The 18,698-nt window shown below is 48.0% G+C and overlaps 1 protein-coding gene across 1 annotated transcript in view; it reads left to right on the forward strand.

Annotated features, from left to right (window-relative positions):
* The window catches only part of AGBL4 (ATP/GTP binding protein like 4), a 134,074-nt gene that overhangs the window by 107,538 nt on the left and 7,838 nt on the right, over positions 1-18,698 (forward strand). The window contains exon 3 of the mRNA XM_025206986.1: positions 5,603-5,699. Within this exon, the coding sequence (XP_025062771.1) occupies positions 5,603-5,699 (97 nt within the window). The remainder of the gene's footprint in view (positions 1-5,602; positions 5,700-18,698) is intronic.

An 18,698-nucleotide genomic window follows, 5' to 3' on the forward strand; every position in this document is an offset into this window, starting at 1 on the left:
CCCCCTGTCCGTCACCAATTGTTTCTGCCCATTTAGCAGGGGTCATGTTCCTCCCTGGGCCTTCCTTTTACTCCCTATATAGCTAAAAAACAATTTCTTGTTGTCCTTTTACTTGGGATGCCATCCTCAGCTCCATGGTAGCTTTGGCCCGTCTAACTGCCTCTCTACAAGCACGAGCAGAGGAGGTATATTCATCTTTGGTGATCTCTCCCTGTTTCCACTTTTTATGTGCTCCCCTTTTGGCCCTTAGGCTGCCCTGGATTTCTCTGGTCAGCCAAGGAAGCCTCCTGGCCCTTTCCCTCTTTTTCCTCGCATCAGGATTATCTCCCTTTGTGCCCAAAGGATTATTTCCTTAAGGCACAGCCACCCTTCTTGGGCTCTCATCACTTCAAAACTCCTACTCTGCAGTGCGTCCTTGACTAATCGCCTGAGTTCATTGAAATCAGCTTTCCTAAAGTCTAGCACTTTCACCCTACTAGTTACCTTACCCACTCGACGTCTTATGGTGAATTCTATTATTAGGTGATCACTGTCCCCCAGATGGCTACCGATCTGTAGGTCCCCTACCATGTCATCCCCCGTTGCCAATACCAGATCCAGTATGGCATTCCCCCTAGTGGGACCGTGTACCTCCTATGTCAGGTGGAGGTCCTGTACACAGGTTAGAAACCTGCGTGAGCGGTGGGACTTTGCTGTCTGTGACTCCCAGCAGATGTCCGGGTAGTTTAGGTCCCCCATGACTACCGCCTCTTTAGCTTTTATGGTCTCCGAGAGTTGCCTCAGGAGCCCCGAATCCCTTTCTTCCCCTTGATGTGGGGGTCTGTAACAGACCCCTACCACCAAATCCCTTTCTCCTTGCCCCCCATGTAGCCTAACCCACAATCCTTGTGGATTAGAGACCTGAGCTACCTCGTGCAGCTCCCAGGGTCTTGCTCTGTGCACCGAGTGCCTGGCCCCGTACCAGGGGTTGGAGACCTGAGCTGCCTTGTGCAGCTCCCAGGGTTCTGCCCCATGCATCGAGCTGTGCACCGATGCCACGCTCCTCAGCAGTGGGGCTGGGGATGCGGCCGGTCACCACTCCCGTCCAGCAAAGAGGTCTTTGGGCTCTTCAGGGCACACTGGCCAGCTCTTACCAGCTCTTCTTCACCCACACTCCTCTCCATCCCTTGTCGCAGCCTCCTGTGTGCTGTGCATATTGCTCTTTTATACCCTCTGGAGGCTCCACCCCCAGATTGTAGAAGGACCAATCAGGGTGACAGCGGGGGGCATAGTCCTCACCTAGGTCCAGGCTCTTCGCCTTGCCCTGAGTAGGTAGGGGTGGGGCAAGCCCCTCTCCAGCCTTCCCAGATTGGTGGGAATACCCTGCCAATTGCTCAAAGCCCTTCTCGAGCCAGCAGTCGGGCTGCTGTCGGCGGGCTCGCCACACATGGGTAGGAAGTGCAGTCTCTTGGTGCTCCGACAGGCAGTCAGACTAGAGGACCGGGTTCCTCTGTGTGTTGGCAGTATCATACATATATTTCTCATCCTCTGGTTTGAATATACACAGTTTGGTACTGACTGTATGTTGTCCCCATCTTATGGTCTATGTCAAACCTTTTTTCTCAGTTTTACTTCAGTTCTCAGTGAACTCCCAGAAGCACAGAAAAGTTGAGCTGGAAGGGACCTCAGGGATCATCTAGTCCAGTGGGGCCCGATGAATGGTGCAGGGCCACTCCATGAGTTGGGTTAGGCCCTGAGTGCCCTCTGCCTGTCTCTGCTCACCTGGATTGGGCCCAGCACTTCCTGATCAGCCCTATGCCACATCTGCCTTGCCCTGTACACTGGGGTCAGGCCCCCCTGACTCCATCCAGCCCAGCATGCTGGGATTGGACCCTGCATTGCCTCTGCTGGGCCCTGCATACCTGATATAACATGCAGGGGCCATATCATCCAGCCTGTGGGACTCACCAGGATCTGGAAATTTGGCAGCACGGGAGTGGCAATTGCTGCCACTTCTCCCTCATCACCAAATTTCTGGACCCAGGAGAGCTTCACGGGACAGGTGACCCAGCTCCATGGGCCAGATCTGGCCTCCAGGGGTTGAGCACTACTGATCTAATCCAACATCCTGCTCAAGATGGGATCATCCCAGTCTAAACCATCCTAGACAAATGCTGTCCAACCTGCTCTTAGAAACCTCCCAGGATAGAGACTCTGCAACCTCTTCAGGTGGCCTGTTCCAATACTTAACTACTCTCATCATGAGAAAGTTCTTCATAATCGCCAACCTCAATTTCCTTTGCTGCAATTTTGGGCAATCTGTGCTGCTGTCATAGCAAACACTGAGGCCCATGGAGCCTGACATAATCCAGCTACATTAGTGGGATGCTCCAGTTCGGGGTTGGACAGTGGTAGGACATCCTGGGAGAGCTTCATCACCGGTACCCAGGCTGCCCCTGTTCTGTACCCAAGGCTTCCTCCACCACAACACGCACAACATGAAGAACAAAAAGAGAAGGGGCAACGGGGCCAAGGCTAGCAGAAGAAACTTAAAATATTGGCACTGACAAAATGTCCTTGACATCCAATTATCACCCTGTGTTTTTAAAGTGCTGAGTAAATGAAAGAAACTACAAGATCAAGCCACGTTTGGTTTCTCACTCTTAAATGTTTGACAGCCCCAGTCCCTTTTCTCTCTCTTTCTCAGAGCACTTTGAACTCATAACCTTTGCTGCCACTTTGCATTCGGCATTTGCAGAATCCGAAATACCCCCGGTCATCCCCAAACTTCAGTAGCAATCACAAAAGGCTTTCAAAGAGATGTAACCTCAGTGCCATGGTGAACTTTAAGCAGCCTCTGACTTGGTATACTCCCATCGTCCATGTACATACAATGGACACAGTCCTCATATCCTGCCAGACTGCCGGGAAACTTATCTTGTAGTGCAGCAACTGCCTTAAACCTAGTGCTAATTTTTTTCATAGGCTGATTACTACCCATTAGGATAGCACCCCTTTGCTATAGACACACCTCTAATTATATTGTCTATACCAATGGTTCTGACTGTTCTGAACCGTACAAACCATCCATAAAATATAGTCGAGATGTCAACAGCACACGTAATGGTAGGATGAGCATTAGTATTCAACCAGGGAGACCCATGAAATAGGCTTTCAGGAGAACTGGTGGAGCCTCTTAACTCTTGACTAGGCAAAGCTATACCAAAGGGACCAATTCAGCACTGGATGAATTGCAGTTCTGAGCAGTCATCAAGGATCCTCCTCCACAGCTAGACCTTAGCTTATTTACAAAGCCTGTTGGGCTCATCTCTTTTCACAACATTTTCCAGCTTGCATGCACAGAGCTAAGAAAATAAAAAATAAAATTAAAAAAAAATTACTACTTCATGCTTGCCTGTTCCCTTTTTTTTTAAAAAAGAAACAAAAAGTAATGAACAGAGTTCTCTCCATGGTGCTGCCTCAACCTGATGTCAAAAACTCATTTGTTTTGATGTGTCTAATGTGAGTAGGTGGATAATAAAAGCTTCATTTAGAAGCTGGCATCTTTATACATACTGCCTGGAAACCCCTGACATGTTGCAATTCTGGAATTTCCCTCTAATGGAAGCACCAGCAGATAATTATTGATATTGCTGTTACAAATTAAACAGAAATAGATTCATCTTCTAAATTGATGGGGGAAACGGCACAGGGCAGGGAATGTGGTGGAAAGCTGTGGTCAATTTAGAGTTACCAGATGATGTACCTGGGACCTGACTCATATACTGGCAAGCTGCCACAACATCATAGTTATTGTCCTTGAACATCCTGGAAATGCGACAGAGTAGAATTTTGATCTTTATTTGGTTTTGATTATCCAGGTATCCCCAAGTGGTTGTTTGATACCGGCAGAACAGAAAGTGTGTAGACAAGCATAGCAATCATTGCATCCTCCAAAAAAAAGACAAAGACAAGAAAACATTGCCCCACTTTGGCCAAAGGTGATGGAAACTTTTATTTCTTCCAAGTAAAATTCATCCCTGTATAGAGGGTGATCAAGTGCACAAAGGAATGATTACAGGGGTGTAGGTTGTAGCCATGTTGGTCTAAGGACATCAGTTTTTGAACCTGAAAGCGTGCTTAAAAATTGTTTTCCAACTATTTAAGTTGGTCTAATAAAAGAGATCAGGTTCACCCAAATAACCTTGTCTGCCAAAGGAGCGATTTTCTTCCAGCGGCCGTGTTGTCCAGGCCACTGGGGTGGTTCCCAGTGTCTTGTGAGAATGACTGTGGATTATTTAACATATTCCTAGGTCGTCACGACAAAGTGGCCTTTCATCAACATCTCAGCAAGAAGGCAGCCCTTCTTAGGGCGCTTGTACACGATGTTTCACTGGTTTAGTTGCGCGTGCAAATACCCATTGACCTTTTTATCGTGGTAGGTTTCGATTTATTGTGGCAAGGCAGACCATCTCTGACACGTTTTAGTTTTACTGTGGCCAATTGTTCCACCAAGTTTAATTTTATCGTGATCCTTCTGTCACGTGTATTCTCACACTTTTAGTGCAGCACCTTCCTAATACTGAGTAACAGGGCTGGCATTGGGTTAAAGAAAAGATGTAGCGGGGACAGTGGCTTGTGTTGTCCCTGCCCTTCCTCCTCAGCCGGGTCAAATCTGGTTCTCCTACAGTGTATATTCCAATTCATTTTGAAAATCCAAGTCTCAGGACACAAATTACAATGTAGAACCAAGGCAGGTGGATGTCTTGCAGTATTACTCTAACCAGGGGTGGGCAATTATTTTGGGCAGAGGGCCGCTTACTGAGTTTTGGCAAGCCATCTAGGGCCGCATGACAGGCCATTAATATATTAATTTATATTAATTTTCTTAATTTTTTCTACCCCACGGGCTGGATTGAATGGCCTGGAGGGCTGCATCTGGCCCGCATTTTGCCCACCCCTGCATCTAAGCCAAGGATTCAGAGGGTTATGGGCTGTAGACCCAACTTTCATGTTGGATGCTGAACTGTCTGGAGCTGTACTGGGATGGTCTTGGCCTCTGCCTCTGGAGACCAGCACAACAGTGCTAAGATGCTGCCTATTTGCATGCAGGAGGAGGCTCAGGCGAAGAAGGCTATTGTGCATTGTGGGGATCATACTCATTAGGGATTTATTCTTCCCCATATTGCATTGTGGGGATCATACTCATTGGGGATTTATTCTTCCCCCATATTGCATTGTGGGGATCATACTCATTGGGGATTTCTTCTTCCCCCACGTAAAATAGAAGCCCCCTTTTGTCCAGCGGGTTGAGCTCCCAGCATTCACGAGCTCCCTGATGAAGACGGGTTGTTCCTTCCCCTCTATGATTTCATGTAGCATATTTTCTGCCTATGAAAACAAGAAGCAAAGCAGATGACACTCGCTTTAGCTGCTGACATAAGTTATTTCATTGAGCCTGCCCTGAAGCTTTCAGCACTGTGGGATGGTTAATGTAAAACTTGCTCAAGCATCAAATAGCAGTAATTTACCTTTACACTCTGCTTGTTGTTTTAGTTTTGGGGTTGGGGGGGGGGTCTCTTTTAATCCTCTTCAAAGATGCTCCTTAATTAAAAACTCACAGATATGAAGCTAGGGAGGAATGTGGCCCGGACCTTCTTGGATTACTACAGGCTGAGCAGCATAGTGGAGAGACCGCTGGCACCCATTCCCAACACACGGTAGGTCACAACACAATTTTTCTTGCTTTTTTTGTCGATATTGTTCATTGTGACTATAGGAAAAGTGTTAGGCTAACTGTTTCTTATTGCACTGCACCTCCATTTTCAGAAAATCACTTATAATCAGAAAAATAACCTGGTTTATGGCTAGAAATAATTCAAGGGGATCTGGAGAGAGGATATCTGCTGCTTCTTTCGTGATAAGTATACACAGTCTAACTCCATTGTCTTCAGTGGGTTTGGTCCTAATTTGTGCTAGTGTAAATGAAAAGAGGATCAGCCCCACTGTCTTTTTTTCTTTTAAAAAAAGCTTTTCATTCGGAAGGTGAAGTGCTTAGTAAAAATGTTGGCTTGGCAGCCTTGAAGATTGTAGTCCTCCATTTATCCTGGAACCAGGGAAGTTGCTAGCAGCCAGGGAATAAATTGCACATACCAGCCCATGGGAAGTCTCAGCCTGGGTAAAGGAAACATTACTCAGTGTGAGAGCAACTCAGACACCAGGCCCACTTGGTCCTTAGCCTCTTTGCTAAGACACAAGTCTAGCAGTACGGCCATGCACAGTCCAATGCGTGCGGAGTTAAGCACGCGGGTAAGCGTGTGTGGGCCTGAGACCAGTTGTAACACCTGTCCTTGGGGCAAAAAGCATGTCTGTCCAGAAATGAAGTATGACCACAAAGGCAGTATGGGCTGGAGAGGGGAGGAGCAGAGAGCCCGGAGTCCCCAGGTTTTCATCCCAGTTGCATTGCTGTGGCTGTGTAGCCTCGGTCAGGGACCTTCAACCTTACACGGCCCCAATTCATGCTGAAATGATAGTGGATAAAGTGCTGTGAACCTGCAAAAGCAATGTATACAGAGACAAGTAGGTTAAATTGGCAAGTAGGTGGAATTGGCAATTGCTAGGGGCAGGGGGCTGGACTCGATGATCTTCCGAGGTCCCTTCCAGCCCTGATGTCTATGAAAGTCTATGAAATCAAGTACTTTGGGGGCAGGGGGAGGGTCTTTGCTTTCTTCTGTAGCAAGGGGCATGGCAGTTTTCCTAGGATCTTCTGAGCAGATATGAACCAACTCCTCTGTTGCAATGACAGGGCATTGGCAGTGCTCTGGTTTGCACTGTGGCACGTTATAGGATGTTTTGGGATATTTTTTCTCATAGTTATGGATGAGGGTTTGAAGTGGGGATTTGAGGGATTCCTTTGGTCACCGACTGCCTGCAAACACAAGAGACTGGACTCGCAGCCCAAAAGGTCCCTTCCAGTCTTGTGTCCCTACGGGCCTACGCAGAGCTGTAGAGGAAACGCAATTCCCATTTCGCAGGAGGCTCTGTGATTTCAGCGGGGGTTTTGCTCCGATTCAGAACAGCGAATGACAAAATCTTCTCTGGAACAAAGCGCTCAAAAAAAGACAAGGCTTGGGGTCAGCCATAATATTTGATGTTGTGGCACAAATACATTTTGAAAGGAGAAGCCATTTCAGAAGAGAAAGTCAAGCGCATTCCCTTCCAATACAGAATAGTTTGACCTTCTTGAAACATTTAGTTTTGATTTTTTCCCTCCCCATTCCCTACACAAAATATGTGTGGAAACATGTGGGTTTGCAGTGAATTGACATTTTCTGGCAGAAAAAGGACATTCCAGCAGAACATTTTGGACCTGCTCTAATGGCAAAGTATTAGCATAGCAGATTTCAGTCTAGGCCAGGACCAGCTTTCGTTGCTGCTTTTGCAAACACGGGCTCTCAAATATGCTAGCATTGTGGTAGAAGCTTATGTACACGATCAGAAGTGACCAGGTCTGTTGCAGTAACCATTTAAACATCTTCCTTTGGGGCCCTCTGCCTTTCCCTGCTGACGACCTTGACACGACAGCTTTGGTCTGGCAGAAGGCAGATCATCATCAGCTATGCAGCTCTTAGTGCTGTGGCTCTGCAGAGAGGCAGAGATGAAAAGCAGCTAGTACCTTCCTCCTCTCTTCTCTTGAAAATGAATGTATGATTTCTTCCAGACTCCCAGTGGCCACTGCCTTGGGGTCTGGGTACCCAAGACTATTACCGAACCTAATTACCACCTGGCAGCAGAGTGTTTTACAGTAGCTGCACTTGGGTACTTCAACATAAGGATATTTTTTCCATAATAATAATGTTACTGTTGGTGATAAGAGAATCATTATAATCTCACCAACTATCCCTGTCCCCCTCTATAGAGACAGGTTCGCCAGAAGGGAGATATAAACACACATGCAATAATTTTGCACAGTCTCGACTTTTTTGTTGCCCCAAAATTGGGGAGGGGTATCTGTTTGTTTGGGCAACTGCAATGTGGTTAATTTTCACCCCAAAGACAATATATGCTTAGGGAACAGATCTTAAATGATTCATGCTGTTAATTCCTGATGTCTCAGTAAATGTCAGAGTCTTCCAGTAGGCAGACAAAAAAAAAGGCTTTATTATTTGTATTCCTGGCTTTGTCACACATAATGTAACACACATAATGTCACACACACCCTACACACATAATGTAACATAACGTAGGACAACACATATACTATGCTATACTATACTATACTATACAGTTGATCATACCCTATACACACAATGTAATTTAGTGTAACTTAATGTAACATAATGTAGGACAACACTTATATTATATTATATTATATTATATTATATTATATATTTCGTTGATGCTTTCTTGCTAACTGTGAACCCATATGAATAGCGGGCCCCTGAACTACCTGAAAACCAGTTCTGAAGCTTCATGTCTGGGTTGGAAAAGAAATGACAATAGAAATGGATTTGAATATGTAAAACAGTATCAAACATTTGTCTGATCAGGGCTAATTATATAGCACAGTTATCAGCATGAAGCAGGGCAAGTTTTGCTTACAGATGATGAAAGAACAGTAAAACGTTGACGGATTCTCTAGACTCACGAAAACGAGGGTGCAGACTCGTTAAACGTACTATAGAAAACGAATAGGATGCTTTGGCCCAGCTATCAGACGTGGGATGATGTATGTCCGAGGGCATTTCTGAAGCAGGCAGGTTCTGTGATTTTGCAGTTTCAGGAGTGCCCATAGGCTAGACAGATATTTGGCTGGGGGTTTTAACCCCAGCACTCGTTCCTGCCCGGGGCAGGGGGTCGGACCTGATGATCTGTTTAGTTCCCTTCTGACCCTAAGTACTATGATACTATGATAGGGCTTGTTTGATGGGAAGATCTCACAGCTCGAGGTCCTGTGTCATCATCATCAAATGGCAGGAGGGAAAACAAAGGCACGGAAAGGAGAAATGACTTGCCCGGTGCTATAGTGCAAGTGAGGAACAGGAACAGACCCCAGGAATCGATGGCTAGGAATGGATCCCTGTTACGTGCTCGGTGCACTATAGAAACCCATCTCCTCTCCAGCGGGGTGGGGTGTGGAAGGAGAGGGTGGGGTGAGAGGAAGTCCATTTCTTTGCACCCAAGTGTCTTTCCTCCCTGGCCACCACAAAGATTTCCAACCAAACTCCATACAACATTGCCTTGCCAACACCCACCATCCTACTTCTTCTCCCTGCTCCTTAGAAACGTGTCCTTCAATCTCAGTGGGTCCTCCCAGCTCTGGACTTGATCTGCCATCCTCCTCTCTGAAACCTCTTTCCCCACTGCCACCCTGTGATCTCTAAGCAAACGCCCCTAAAAAATCCTTAAACAGCAGCCAACCTGCAAGATCGTTTGCATGACAAGTGGTTGTTTTCCTAAGGGCAGAAAGGGCAGAGCTTCCCTGGTGAGATCTGCAAGCACGCCTTTAGATGATCCAAGAGAGGGAAGAGGTTATAACATCCTCATAAGCGTGCTAATGAATTAAAAGCATTGCTAGAACCACCGGGCACATTACAGAGGCAGAATAGATGAGTCCTGGGAATCTCTAATGAAGCCACCGAGACCTCAGCCTTACAAGTCGTTTTTCTGATCGAGCCGTTCGAGGAGACAGCGTTGCAGGTGAGCGACACAGAGATGCGGGCCAAGACAAAGCCTGCCCTGCAGCCCAAATGTCCTCCTTCAGATCCAGCAAAGTGAGCCCAGACCTGGAAAGCGCTGTCCAGAAAGGCTTCCAGGGACCTGGCTGTTAATGAAGGGCAGAGCACGCATCTGCCTTTCATTATGTGACGACTCTCCTCTCAGCCCTGCAATAAGCATCAAATTCAGCCACAGCTGAGCTCCGTGGCGGGGCTCCAGCTGCATCTTCGGTGGTATTATATGCAGGGCAGGTAGCAGTGCTTACGATTAAGCCTGCCTGACACTTCCCATAAGACCCAGTGTTCAGCTGCTTCTGACTTTGCCAAACTGATCGCTAGGGCTGAAATCCTCCACGGAGGTGGATGGTTTAAACCTGGCCCATGAGCCATGTGGGTCACCTGATGGAAAGCTGGGGGAGGGGGGAGGGATGGGGAAGTTTGCTTATTTAAAAAAAAACCCAGGAAAATCCATGCACCCACCCAAAGATTAAAGGCCGCTAAGTTTGCAAAGTGGAGTGCTGAAAAGCAAGGAAAAGCCAGACCTAGTCTACCTGTGCAACCTTGCCTCCATTCCCTGGTGCATATGGTCTGTTCTTAGCTTTGGTCTCACCTACCGTATTTCTCCACCTGCTTCCTTCAAGGAAAAGAGTGGACCTGCTCTGGGGATGTGCTGGGGGTGTGCAGTGAAGGGGGACATTGTCGGCTTCATTGCTTGCAGAAGTTGGAAGGGCTGTGATAGTGGGGCAGGGGATCACAAAGAAGAGAAGGGATAAGGTGTCTGAGTCGAGATGCGTGGTCTATCTCCACTTCCTCTGCCGAGTCCAGGGATGTGACCACGGATGCTGGGCAAGCCACTGACTCCAGGCTTTACAGGTAGTCATGGCCGGGGCGCTCCTTGTTCTTGGCCACCCAGCCCCGGGGTCTGTTTTGTAAAACCGATGATTCCCACGCGACTACAACTGAAGTTAATGGGAGCTGTGCGCCAGGGGCAGAAAGTGCTCTATCGGTTTAGGTACTCTGAGATTGGGCCCTCTCAAATGGGGCACCCACATTCACTAGTCTCCGTGACTCACCTCTCCACCTGTAAAATGGGGATAATGTCATGAGAAAGTTGTGAAAATAGATCTATTACCATTTGTGAAGAACTCAGCTACCGTACTGAAAACCATCGAAAGCCCAGGCAAGAAGGAATCATTTCATCTTCAGAGCAGGGTTTGAATAGTGCGCAGTAAATAAGGCAGGCGGTACCCCGCATTGAACATGAGCACGAAACGCAATACCAAAGAGCTGCTCTGCTCTGGGCACTGCCTGTTTTCTTCTCTGAATAAGGCCAGGGTTGTGTTAAAGAAATAGCGTGTGGCCATGTGATTAAACACTGTGTCGCTATATATATGCACAACGGGCTGAATGAAGATGGCCCAGGCAACCCTGAGTCTGGGATTTCCTATTTCCTACGTGTCTGAGATTGCAGCATAATATTGTTCCTTTAATGGGGTTTCTTATTACCTTGCAATAAAAATGTGTGTCGCTTATTGGGCAATCCTAATGTGGACCCAAAGACACCTAGCTTTTCTTCCTGCCCCTGTACATGGGGTAGCCAGGTTGTGGATCTGCATGTATAGGAGTAAGAATAAAGAGCGCATTTTGTGCCTAGAAGTCCCCTATGGGACAGGTGGGCAGGGACAGGTGAGAAGCAGGTGGAGACTTTGCTTCCTTCCTCCAGGCATCATCCACAAGCAGGTATACAAGGTCTTCTACTTTATTCCTGATCTAGGCCAGCAGCAAGGCATCCCTCCCCAGGGCAATTGTTCTTCTCCGTGCTGCTCCTAGGGCAGTGCTACTACCTACTGCACAACACACAGGGCTCGTAGGGAGACCGCAGCCTAGCCACAAGGAAGAATGAGCCATCTGATTGCCAGATGCTGATGCCAGCATGTAGGGTTTCCTGCAAAGTTTTGAAAGTACGATAAGTTATGGATTGGCACACACCGAGAATGCCGTAAGGTGTAAGCCATTGCAAAGGGCTCCTTGAGCACCAGAGCATGCACCCAATTAGACAATTTTAAATGCCTTTTTAAAGACCGGTAGGGAGTGACGGAGATACAAAACCTCTGGGAGAACCTTATTAATGGGATAACCAAAGCAAATGCCCGTTCACCCACCAAACTTGGCATCCATCCGGCAGTAGCTGGAGGAAGGCCATGGACTGGAATCCATGCCGGCGGTTCCCAGCATCAGTAATAAATTGTACGATCAAATTGGGAGTCAGTGTAGAAATGGGCATCGAGGAAGCTGTCTTCTAGATCCCATTTTTTTTGTCTCGCCAGCCCTGAGATGGATTTGAAATGCTCCGGTGGAGTTGCTGCTGGGGGAAGCAGACAGGTCATCTTCAAGCCCTGCTACCCGATTTGTGCTGCCAGCATGACATGCACACCAAAGGTTTCCCTGTATTAGAAGGCAGACGTGTGAGCCACTTAGTAAATGGAGCTTAATTAAATGTCTCCAAAGGCCAGAAGCACGTTAATAAAATACACATTCTTCAATAGCTGCTAGTGGGGAAGCAATTCAGACTTCAGCTTTGCATCTTAGCAGTGCTTACTAACTGCTGCAGACACCGGGAGCGGCCTTCTATCTCCCCCCTTTTTTTCCCTTTGGTGCCTGGTTCATAGGAAATGTGTCTGCCTTGTGGCTTCAAAGATGGGCTTCCTTGCAGAGCTCCAGCAGACACGGGCAGGTGGAGCTGGCTCTCTTGCTCGCAGAGGACACATGCAGACTCTTCACCTCTTGGGGCTCCTTGTCACGCCAACAGCTCATGTCACTGCTGCAAAAAAAGGTAGGGAACAGACTGGAAGGAAGGAGCCGAGGTGCTGAAAAGCAACCAGAAAGTGAGCGCCACTGGCAGCACATCCTGCATCTTGCAGACACAGCTCAATAAACAGTGCATTGCCTTCTTCCTCTTCTGCATACTGCTCTAAAAAAAAAAAAAAAAGACTTGCATCAATAATGTATGTGTAAAGGAGAAAACAAAGTGAATAAGAAAAAAAAAGAGGCTACCTCAAAACTCATTATCACATCACGACTCTCTTTGTGAATTTTACCTCCACCAGATGGAAATGCTCTTGGATGCAGTTTTCATTATCTATCAAGAGATGGCACCAGAGTGAATTTCAAATACTGTTGCATACTCCGGGCATGCCAAATATTATAGCCACTGAGGCTGGTATCATGGTACGTTGCTCTATCATGGGCTAACATAGAAATTAAGCCTCACAGCGGTCGCCTGTGGATGTGCTTTTACCCTCTACCTTTTTTGCATTCAAACAGTGCAAAGCTATATTCATTGCTAAAAATCCTTTCTGTGCTCCCAGGTAGGCCAACATCCCTTTAAAAAAAGATGCTGCAAATTCAAACGACTCAAACCTGAATTCCAGGGCAGCGAATTGCATTACTAATGGAAGCGCCACCAGAGTTTAAAGGCAAATGATATGTTTTGCCTCAAAAATTAATTTTTGTTTTCCCCCCCTGCTCTATTGATAATTATAATCTGTCAGCTCACTCCTACATGCGTCTGCACGTCTTATGCAGCTCTCAATACTTGTAGCTGTCGTTAAAAGGAAGAAAAAAACCGAAAACCCTTTCAGGTTTTAAACGGTGACATATGCGTGGGTTCGCTGAAAAGGATCCATTTACGGAGTGCTAGGGGATTTTCATTGCTTGGATAGCCTCCAGCAGAGGGCTCGCCAAAATATAACAATTACCCCATCAAGGGCTTCAAAACCAGCATGCCGGCAAAATGCATCTGCCCTGGCTGCAGCGGCACGCACTAGTGCACACAGCACACGTGTGTTAGACTGCGGCTGTGACGGGCTGCTGAGCAAACGGAGATGCAGAAACTGCTCCGTTTCCATGACCAAAGGGTTGTCTCCAGTGGGACACTCAGGAAAATGAATCTGAATCATCTAGGATTAGGTGTTCCCTAATAAACCCCCTTGTACGGACACACATATTCCTAATTAAAGTGGTCTTCTTGTGGTTGGTTTAACTACATGCCGGCAGGCCCAGACCCATGGACATTACTGAACTGTAAATGTGGGCACTTAGCCTTGTACGGGACCATGGCTCAATACCGTAGTCCCACACACTCATAGGGCTCAGGCTGTGCTGAAGTGGGATGGGGACACGTCAGTGCCTGTAGTCAGCACTGTACCTGGCAGCCCCAGGCAAACTTTTAGTATCGATCCCCGTCCTTCACCAGAGATAATGATAATAATAATCAGACAGCAGGAAAAAAAAATTACTATTTCTGGGCCCCCTTTCTGTCCAGACCCATGTCTGCATCCAGCCCTGCCTGTATTAGGGGAAGGGCTCTCGTAAGGTCTCATGTGTAAGGTGCTGCATCCCACAAAGCCCTTGCTGCAGGGCAGGAGGCTGTGACTCGGCCTCTGTTCCCCGACAGCATGAGACCGCATGAAAGGTGTGTGCACGACTGTACAGAGCCTTGGGAGATGCACCCGCTCTCCTGAAGCAGGCATTTGTATCTGGTGGAAAAATCAGTGCGGCGGCAGAAAATATCTGAGGATTTCTGACCTTTGCTCCCACGTTGCAAATTAGTTTTTAGTGCTTTGTAATTGGTCTTGGAGCACGTGCGTTCTGGCCCACTCACTGGCATTATCTGTTGTGTCATTTGCAGGGACCTACTTAACTCATGGTGAGACGCAACAATTTTTGGCATAAACAGCAAATTTTGAAGATATTTCCCAGATGTGCTTTGCTGCCCCTGCCCCTGAGCACTGATTGACAGAGGCCCCAGTGCGGGGAGGAGGGATGAGGGGGTGGCCACCATCTTATATATGCTGCCCTTCGTGCGGCCCCGCCAGCCAGCGTCTTCCCCCCACAATGTGTGCTCTGAGGCCAAGCAGTGGCAATGAGGACCACTGGCTTCCACTGGGGAGCTAGCATTTTATTTTTATAAGTTTTTAAAAATAATTTAGCAGACAGTCTCCTATTTCGTGGTTTCCACAAAATCACAAATTGAATAGCCCCGTTGTTATTTGACTGGTGTGTCTTTGTGCTCTCAAGTCATCAGGCATTCCCAAAAATACAGCGATATCTTGGCAATGTCATAGTATCATAGTGCTTAGTGTCGGAAGGGACCTAAACAAATCATCAGGTCCAACCGCCTGTCCTGGGCAGAAATGGGTGCCGGGGTCATATCACCCCAGCCAAATGTCTGTCCAACCTCCTCTTGAAGACCGCCCAGGTAAGGGAGAGCACCACCTCCCTTGGGAGCCCATTGCAGAGCCTGGCAGCCCTAACTGTAAAGTAATGTCTCCTGATGTCCAGCCTGAACCTGCTCTCTAACAATTTGTGGTCGTTATTCCAAGTAACCCCGGGTGCTGCCCGGGGGAACAGAGCTTCCCCCAATTCCCGCTGGTCCCCTCTGGTGAGTTTGTAAATGGCCACCAGATCCCCTCTCAGCCTTCTCTTGTGGAGGCTGAACAGGTTCAGGTCCTGTAGCCTCTCCTCGTAGGGCCTCTCCTGCTGCCCCCTGATCATGCGGGTGGCCTCCTCTGGACCCTCTCGATGCTGTCCACATCCCTCCTGAAGTGCGTGGCCCAGTGCTGAACGCACTACTCCAGCTGCGGCCTGACCAGTGTCACATAGAGGGGGAGCATCACCTCCTTGGACCTGCTCATGATGCATCTGTAGATGCATGACAAGGTGCGGTTAGCCTTACTGACCGCATCCTTGCATTGGCGGCTCATGTTCATCCTGGAGTCAACAATGACTCCAAGATCCCTTTCTGCCACCGTGTTGACAAGAAGGGTGTTCCCCAGCCTATAGGTGTGTTGCAGGTTCCTTCTCCCCCGATGCAGCACCTTGCACTTGTCTGCATTGAACTCCATCCTATTCTCATCATCCCACCTCTGCAACATGTCCAGGTCTAGCTGGATTCTGTCCCTCCCCTGCAGCGTGCTCACCTCACCCCACAACTTGGTGTCGTCAGCGAATTTGGACAGCGTGCTTTCCACACCCACATCCAGATCGCTGATGAATGTGTTGAACAGTGCGGGCCTGAGGACCAAGCCCTGAGGGACTCCACTGCCCACATGCCTCCAGGTTGAAAACCCTCCAGGTTCATCCACCACCACTCTCTGGGTGCGACCAGCTAGCCAGTTTGCCACCCATCTGACTGTGAAGGCATCAGTGCTGCAGTTGCTTAGTTTTTTTAAGAGAACATGGTGGGAAACCATGTCAAAGGCCTTAAAATCCAGGAAGACGATATCCACCCCGACACCCTCATCCAGGGACTTTGTGATCTGATCATAGAAAGAAACCAGGTTAGTCAGGCAGGACCTGCCTTCAATGAACCCATGCTGGTTGCCCCTGAGCATTACCTGCCCTGCTGGGCCCTAGCTGATGTGCTCCTTGATGATTTTCTCAAAGGTCTTCCCAAGGACTGAGGTAAGACTGACTGGCCTAGATGGTGCAGCTGAATAGTGCATCCCTGAGAGCGAAGCGTTTGAAGTGACCAGGCATCAATTATTGATTTGGTTTGGTTGCCCTCAAATGGAAATGCACAATTTGTGAACTTGTATTAAAAAAGAAAAAAAGAAAAATAACCCAGCTCAGATGTATATCAGTATGGCAAGATTCCTTAGTCCTGTAGATCAGAGGAGCCATTGTTCGGCCCCAATGATCCTATTTGATCCCAGACATGTGATATGTGCAACTCTCTCCCCGCCCTTTTGCAATTTAAATGCACAATTTATTTAAATTGGCTCTCTTATTAGCAGGCCATGATGCCATTAGTTAACAGAGCACCTGGCTTGGGTCTTATTCAGTGGGTAAGGCAGGACTACATGACGTCGCGAGGTCCCTAGCAGCCCCACTTCCCTATGACTCTGAAGTCTAGTGCATCGTTGTGGAAAACAGCTCAAAACCAAAAGATTGTATGTCGTTAGCCTGGTGAATCCCAAGGGTTTTGCTTTACTTTTTGTTGTCCAATGGCTTTTTCAAATGCCTGTGCTTTAACATAGCCCAGGCTTATGACGGTATTTCCAGAGCTCTAAGATTTCCAGGTTCCTGAAAAGAAAGCCGGGTAGTTTTGTGTTTGTTAACCACGTGCAATTCCTTGGGATTAGGTGGTATGTGCTCTTGTCTTTACCAGCTGGCTGAGAGCGCTAGAGTAAATAGTAATAACAGATCCAGCATATTCTGGGTCACTTTTTTGTGGCTTAGGTGCCTCAACTCTGCCTAAGGCCTGCGAAGGCGGCTAGTTTACTTGTCTGGATCTGGCCCTTCCTTGACCTTTGAGAAACACCAGCTTATCTACAAATCCCACTTCTCAGAGCTGTTCTTGCTTCTTGGATGGTTAAGCAGGGTTTTCCTCGTCTGTGTGACTAATACCCAATCTAGATGGTGATGATGATGATGAAGTTTATATTACTGGCCGCCTGGTGCACTCTCCCATATTATTTTAGCATTGAGTTTCATAGTTAGGGGCTGGAAGACACCTTACAGATCATCGGGGCACTTGGGCAGGAAAACTTCTGGGGTCAGATGACCCCAGCAAGATGGGTGTCAAGACACTAAAGATTTACTTTACCTTCCTGCCACCAATCTCATTTGTTGCCTTCCTCACGTCCCTCCATGTGCAGTCAGATATGGGGCTGATCAGGCTGGCTTTTTGGGATGAGCCTAAACTTTGCACCCCTAGCTTTTTGCAACGGAGTATAAATCAATGGGTTTGGACAGGCATCAAGCAGGAGTAAAGAATCAGTCCCTTCACTTCTAGCCAGTTTCATGTCTGCTCTTCATTTTCACCATCAGATGGGTGAGTGGTACTTGCACCACTAACTTTCTTATGCAGCATTTAGGCTACCTGGGCAGATGGTTGGATCCTGTTCCCCAGGGAAGACAAATAAAATCTGAAAAGGCCCATCCTATTCTTTAGCCTAGCTGTTTGGGCATGGTAGCATGCCCCCTAGTCTGTTACTCAGGAGAGGAAAACTCGAGAGAGAGACCCAGCTCCTTTAGGAGGAGTCTGGTTGCATATCAAGGATACAGGGAGGTCCAGTGCTCTATGGAAGCTGCTGCTGGGCTCCAGAGGCCCATAAGAGCCCTTACCTGACTTCAAGATCTCTTATTAGGCCCCTGGACACTATAGGAACCACTTTATAAGTCCAAACCCACAGAGCGGGCCTCAGACTGACTCCAAAAGAGGAGTTCCCCAGAACCTGGAGTGGAGTAAAAACTGCAGGGAGTTTGACACTGAAGATAAGTGCTTTGTGTTGCATGCTCTATTTATGCTGCTGCTGGAAAAGCTGCAAAGCATGGGAGCGGCTGAAAGGATGGAAGGAGGCCACGGCGAGCACCTCGGGAAGGTGCTGTGGTTTTGTCGATTGGACCGCTGAAGACTACCAAAAGTGAGGGAGAGTGGTCTGAACTCTGCAGGGCCATAACCAAGGCAGAGGGCTGTGCAGAGGGGTGCAGAAGCCCAGAGGGCTTTCAGAAGGGGCTGTGAGCCCCGAGGGCTCGGAAAGGGACCAAGCACTCAGAGGCTTATCCGAAGGGCCCAAAGGAGCCTGCAAACTCTGGGGGTTGTGGTGAAGCCCGAGGATGCTATAAGAGCAGAGGCATGGCTCTAGCGGTTGCTTGGTGAGGGAGGTGGTGGGTATTGTAGGAGGGTTGAATGGATGTCTGCAACCCACAACTGGCTGTGCAAGCATCTACAGGGTTTCCCCATCTGAACTTGAAAAAAAGAGAAGGATACACAAAGATCTTCACTGCAGTGAAGGGAATTCAGGCTGGCATCCTAGTTAGTCAAGGGCAGGCTCCTGCACTTATAATTCATAACATCAAGGCATGGCAGGTGAACTGGGAGAGTGCTCCAGGTTACCAGAGAGGCAAGCAGCCTGGGGCTGGATGCCAGGGGGGGTGACAGACCCTATGAGGCTCCCCAGGCTTGGTAGAGCCAATTGCCTAGAGAACAGGAAACTC

The sequence above is a fragment of the Alligator sinensis genome, unplaced genomic scaffold (genome assembly GCF_000455745.1).
Source record: "Alligator sinensis unplaced genomic scaffold, ASM45574v1 scaffold781_1, whole genome shotgun sequence".
Classification (NCBI taxonomy): Eukaryota; Metazoa; Chordata; order Crocodylia; family Alligatoridae; genus Alligator; species Alligator sinensis.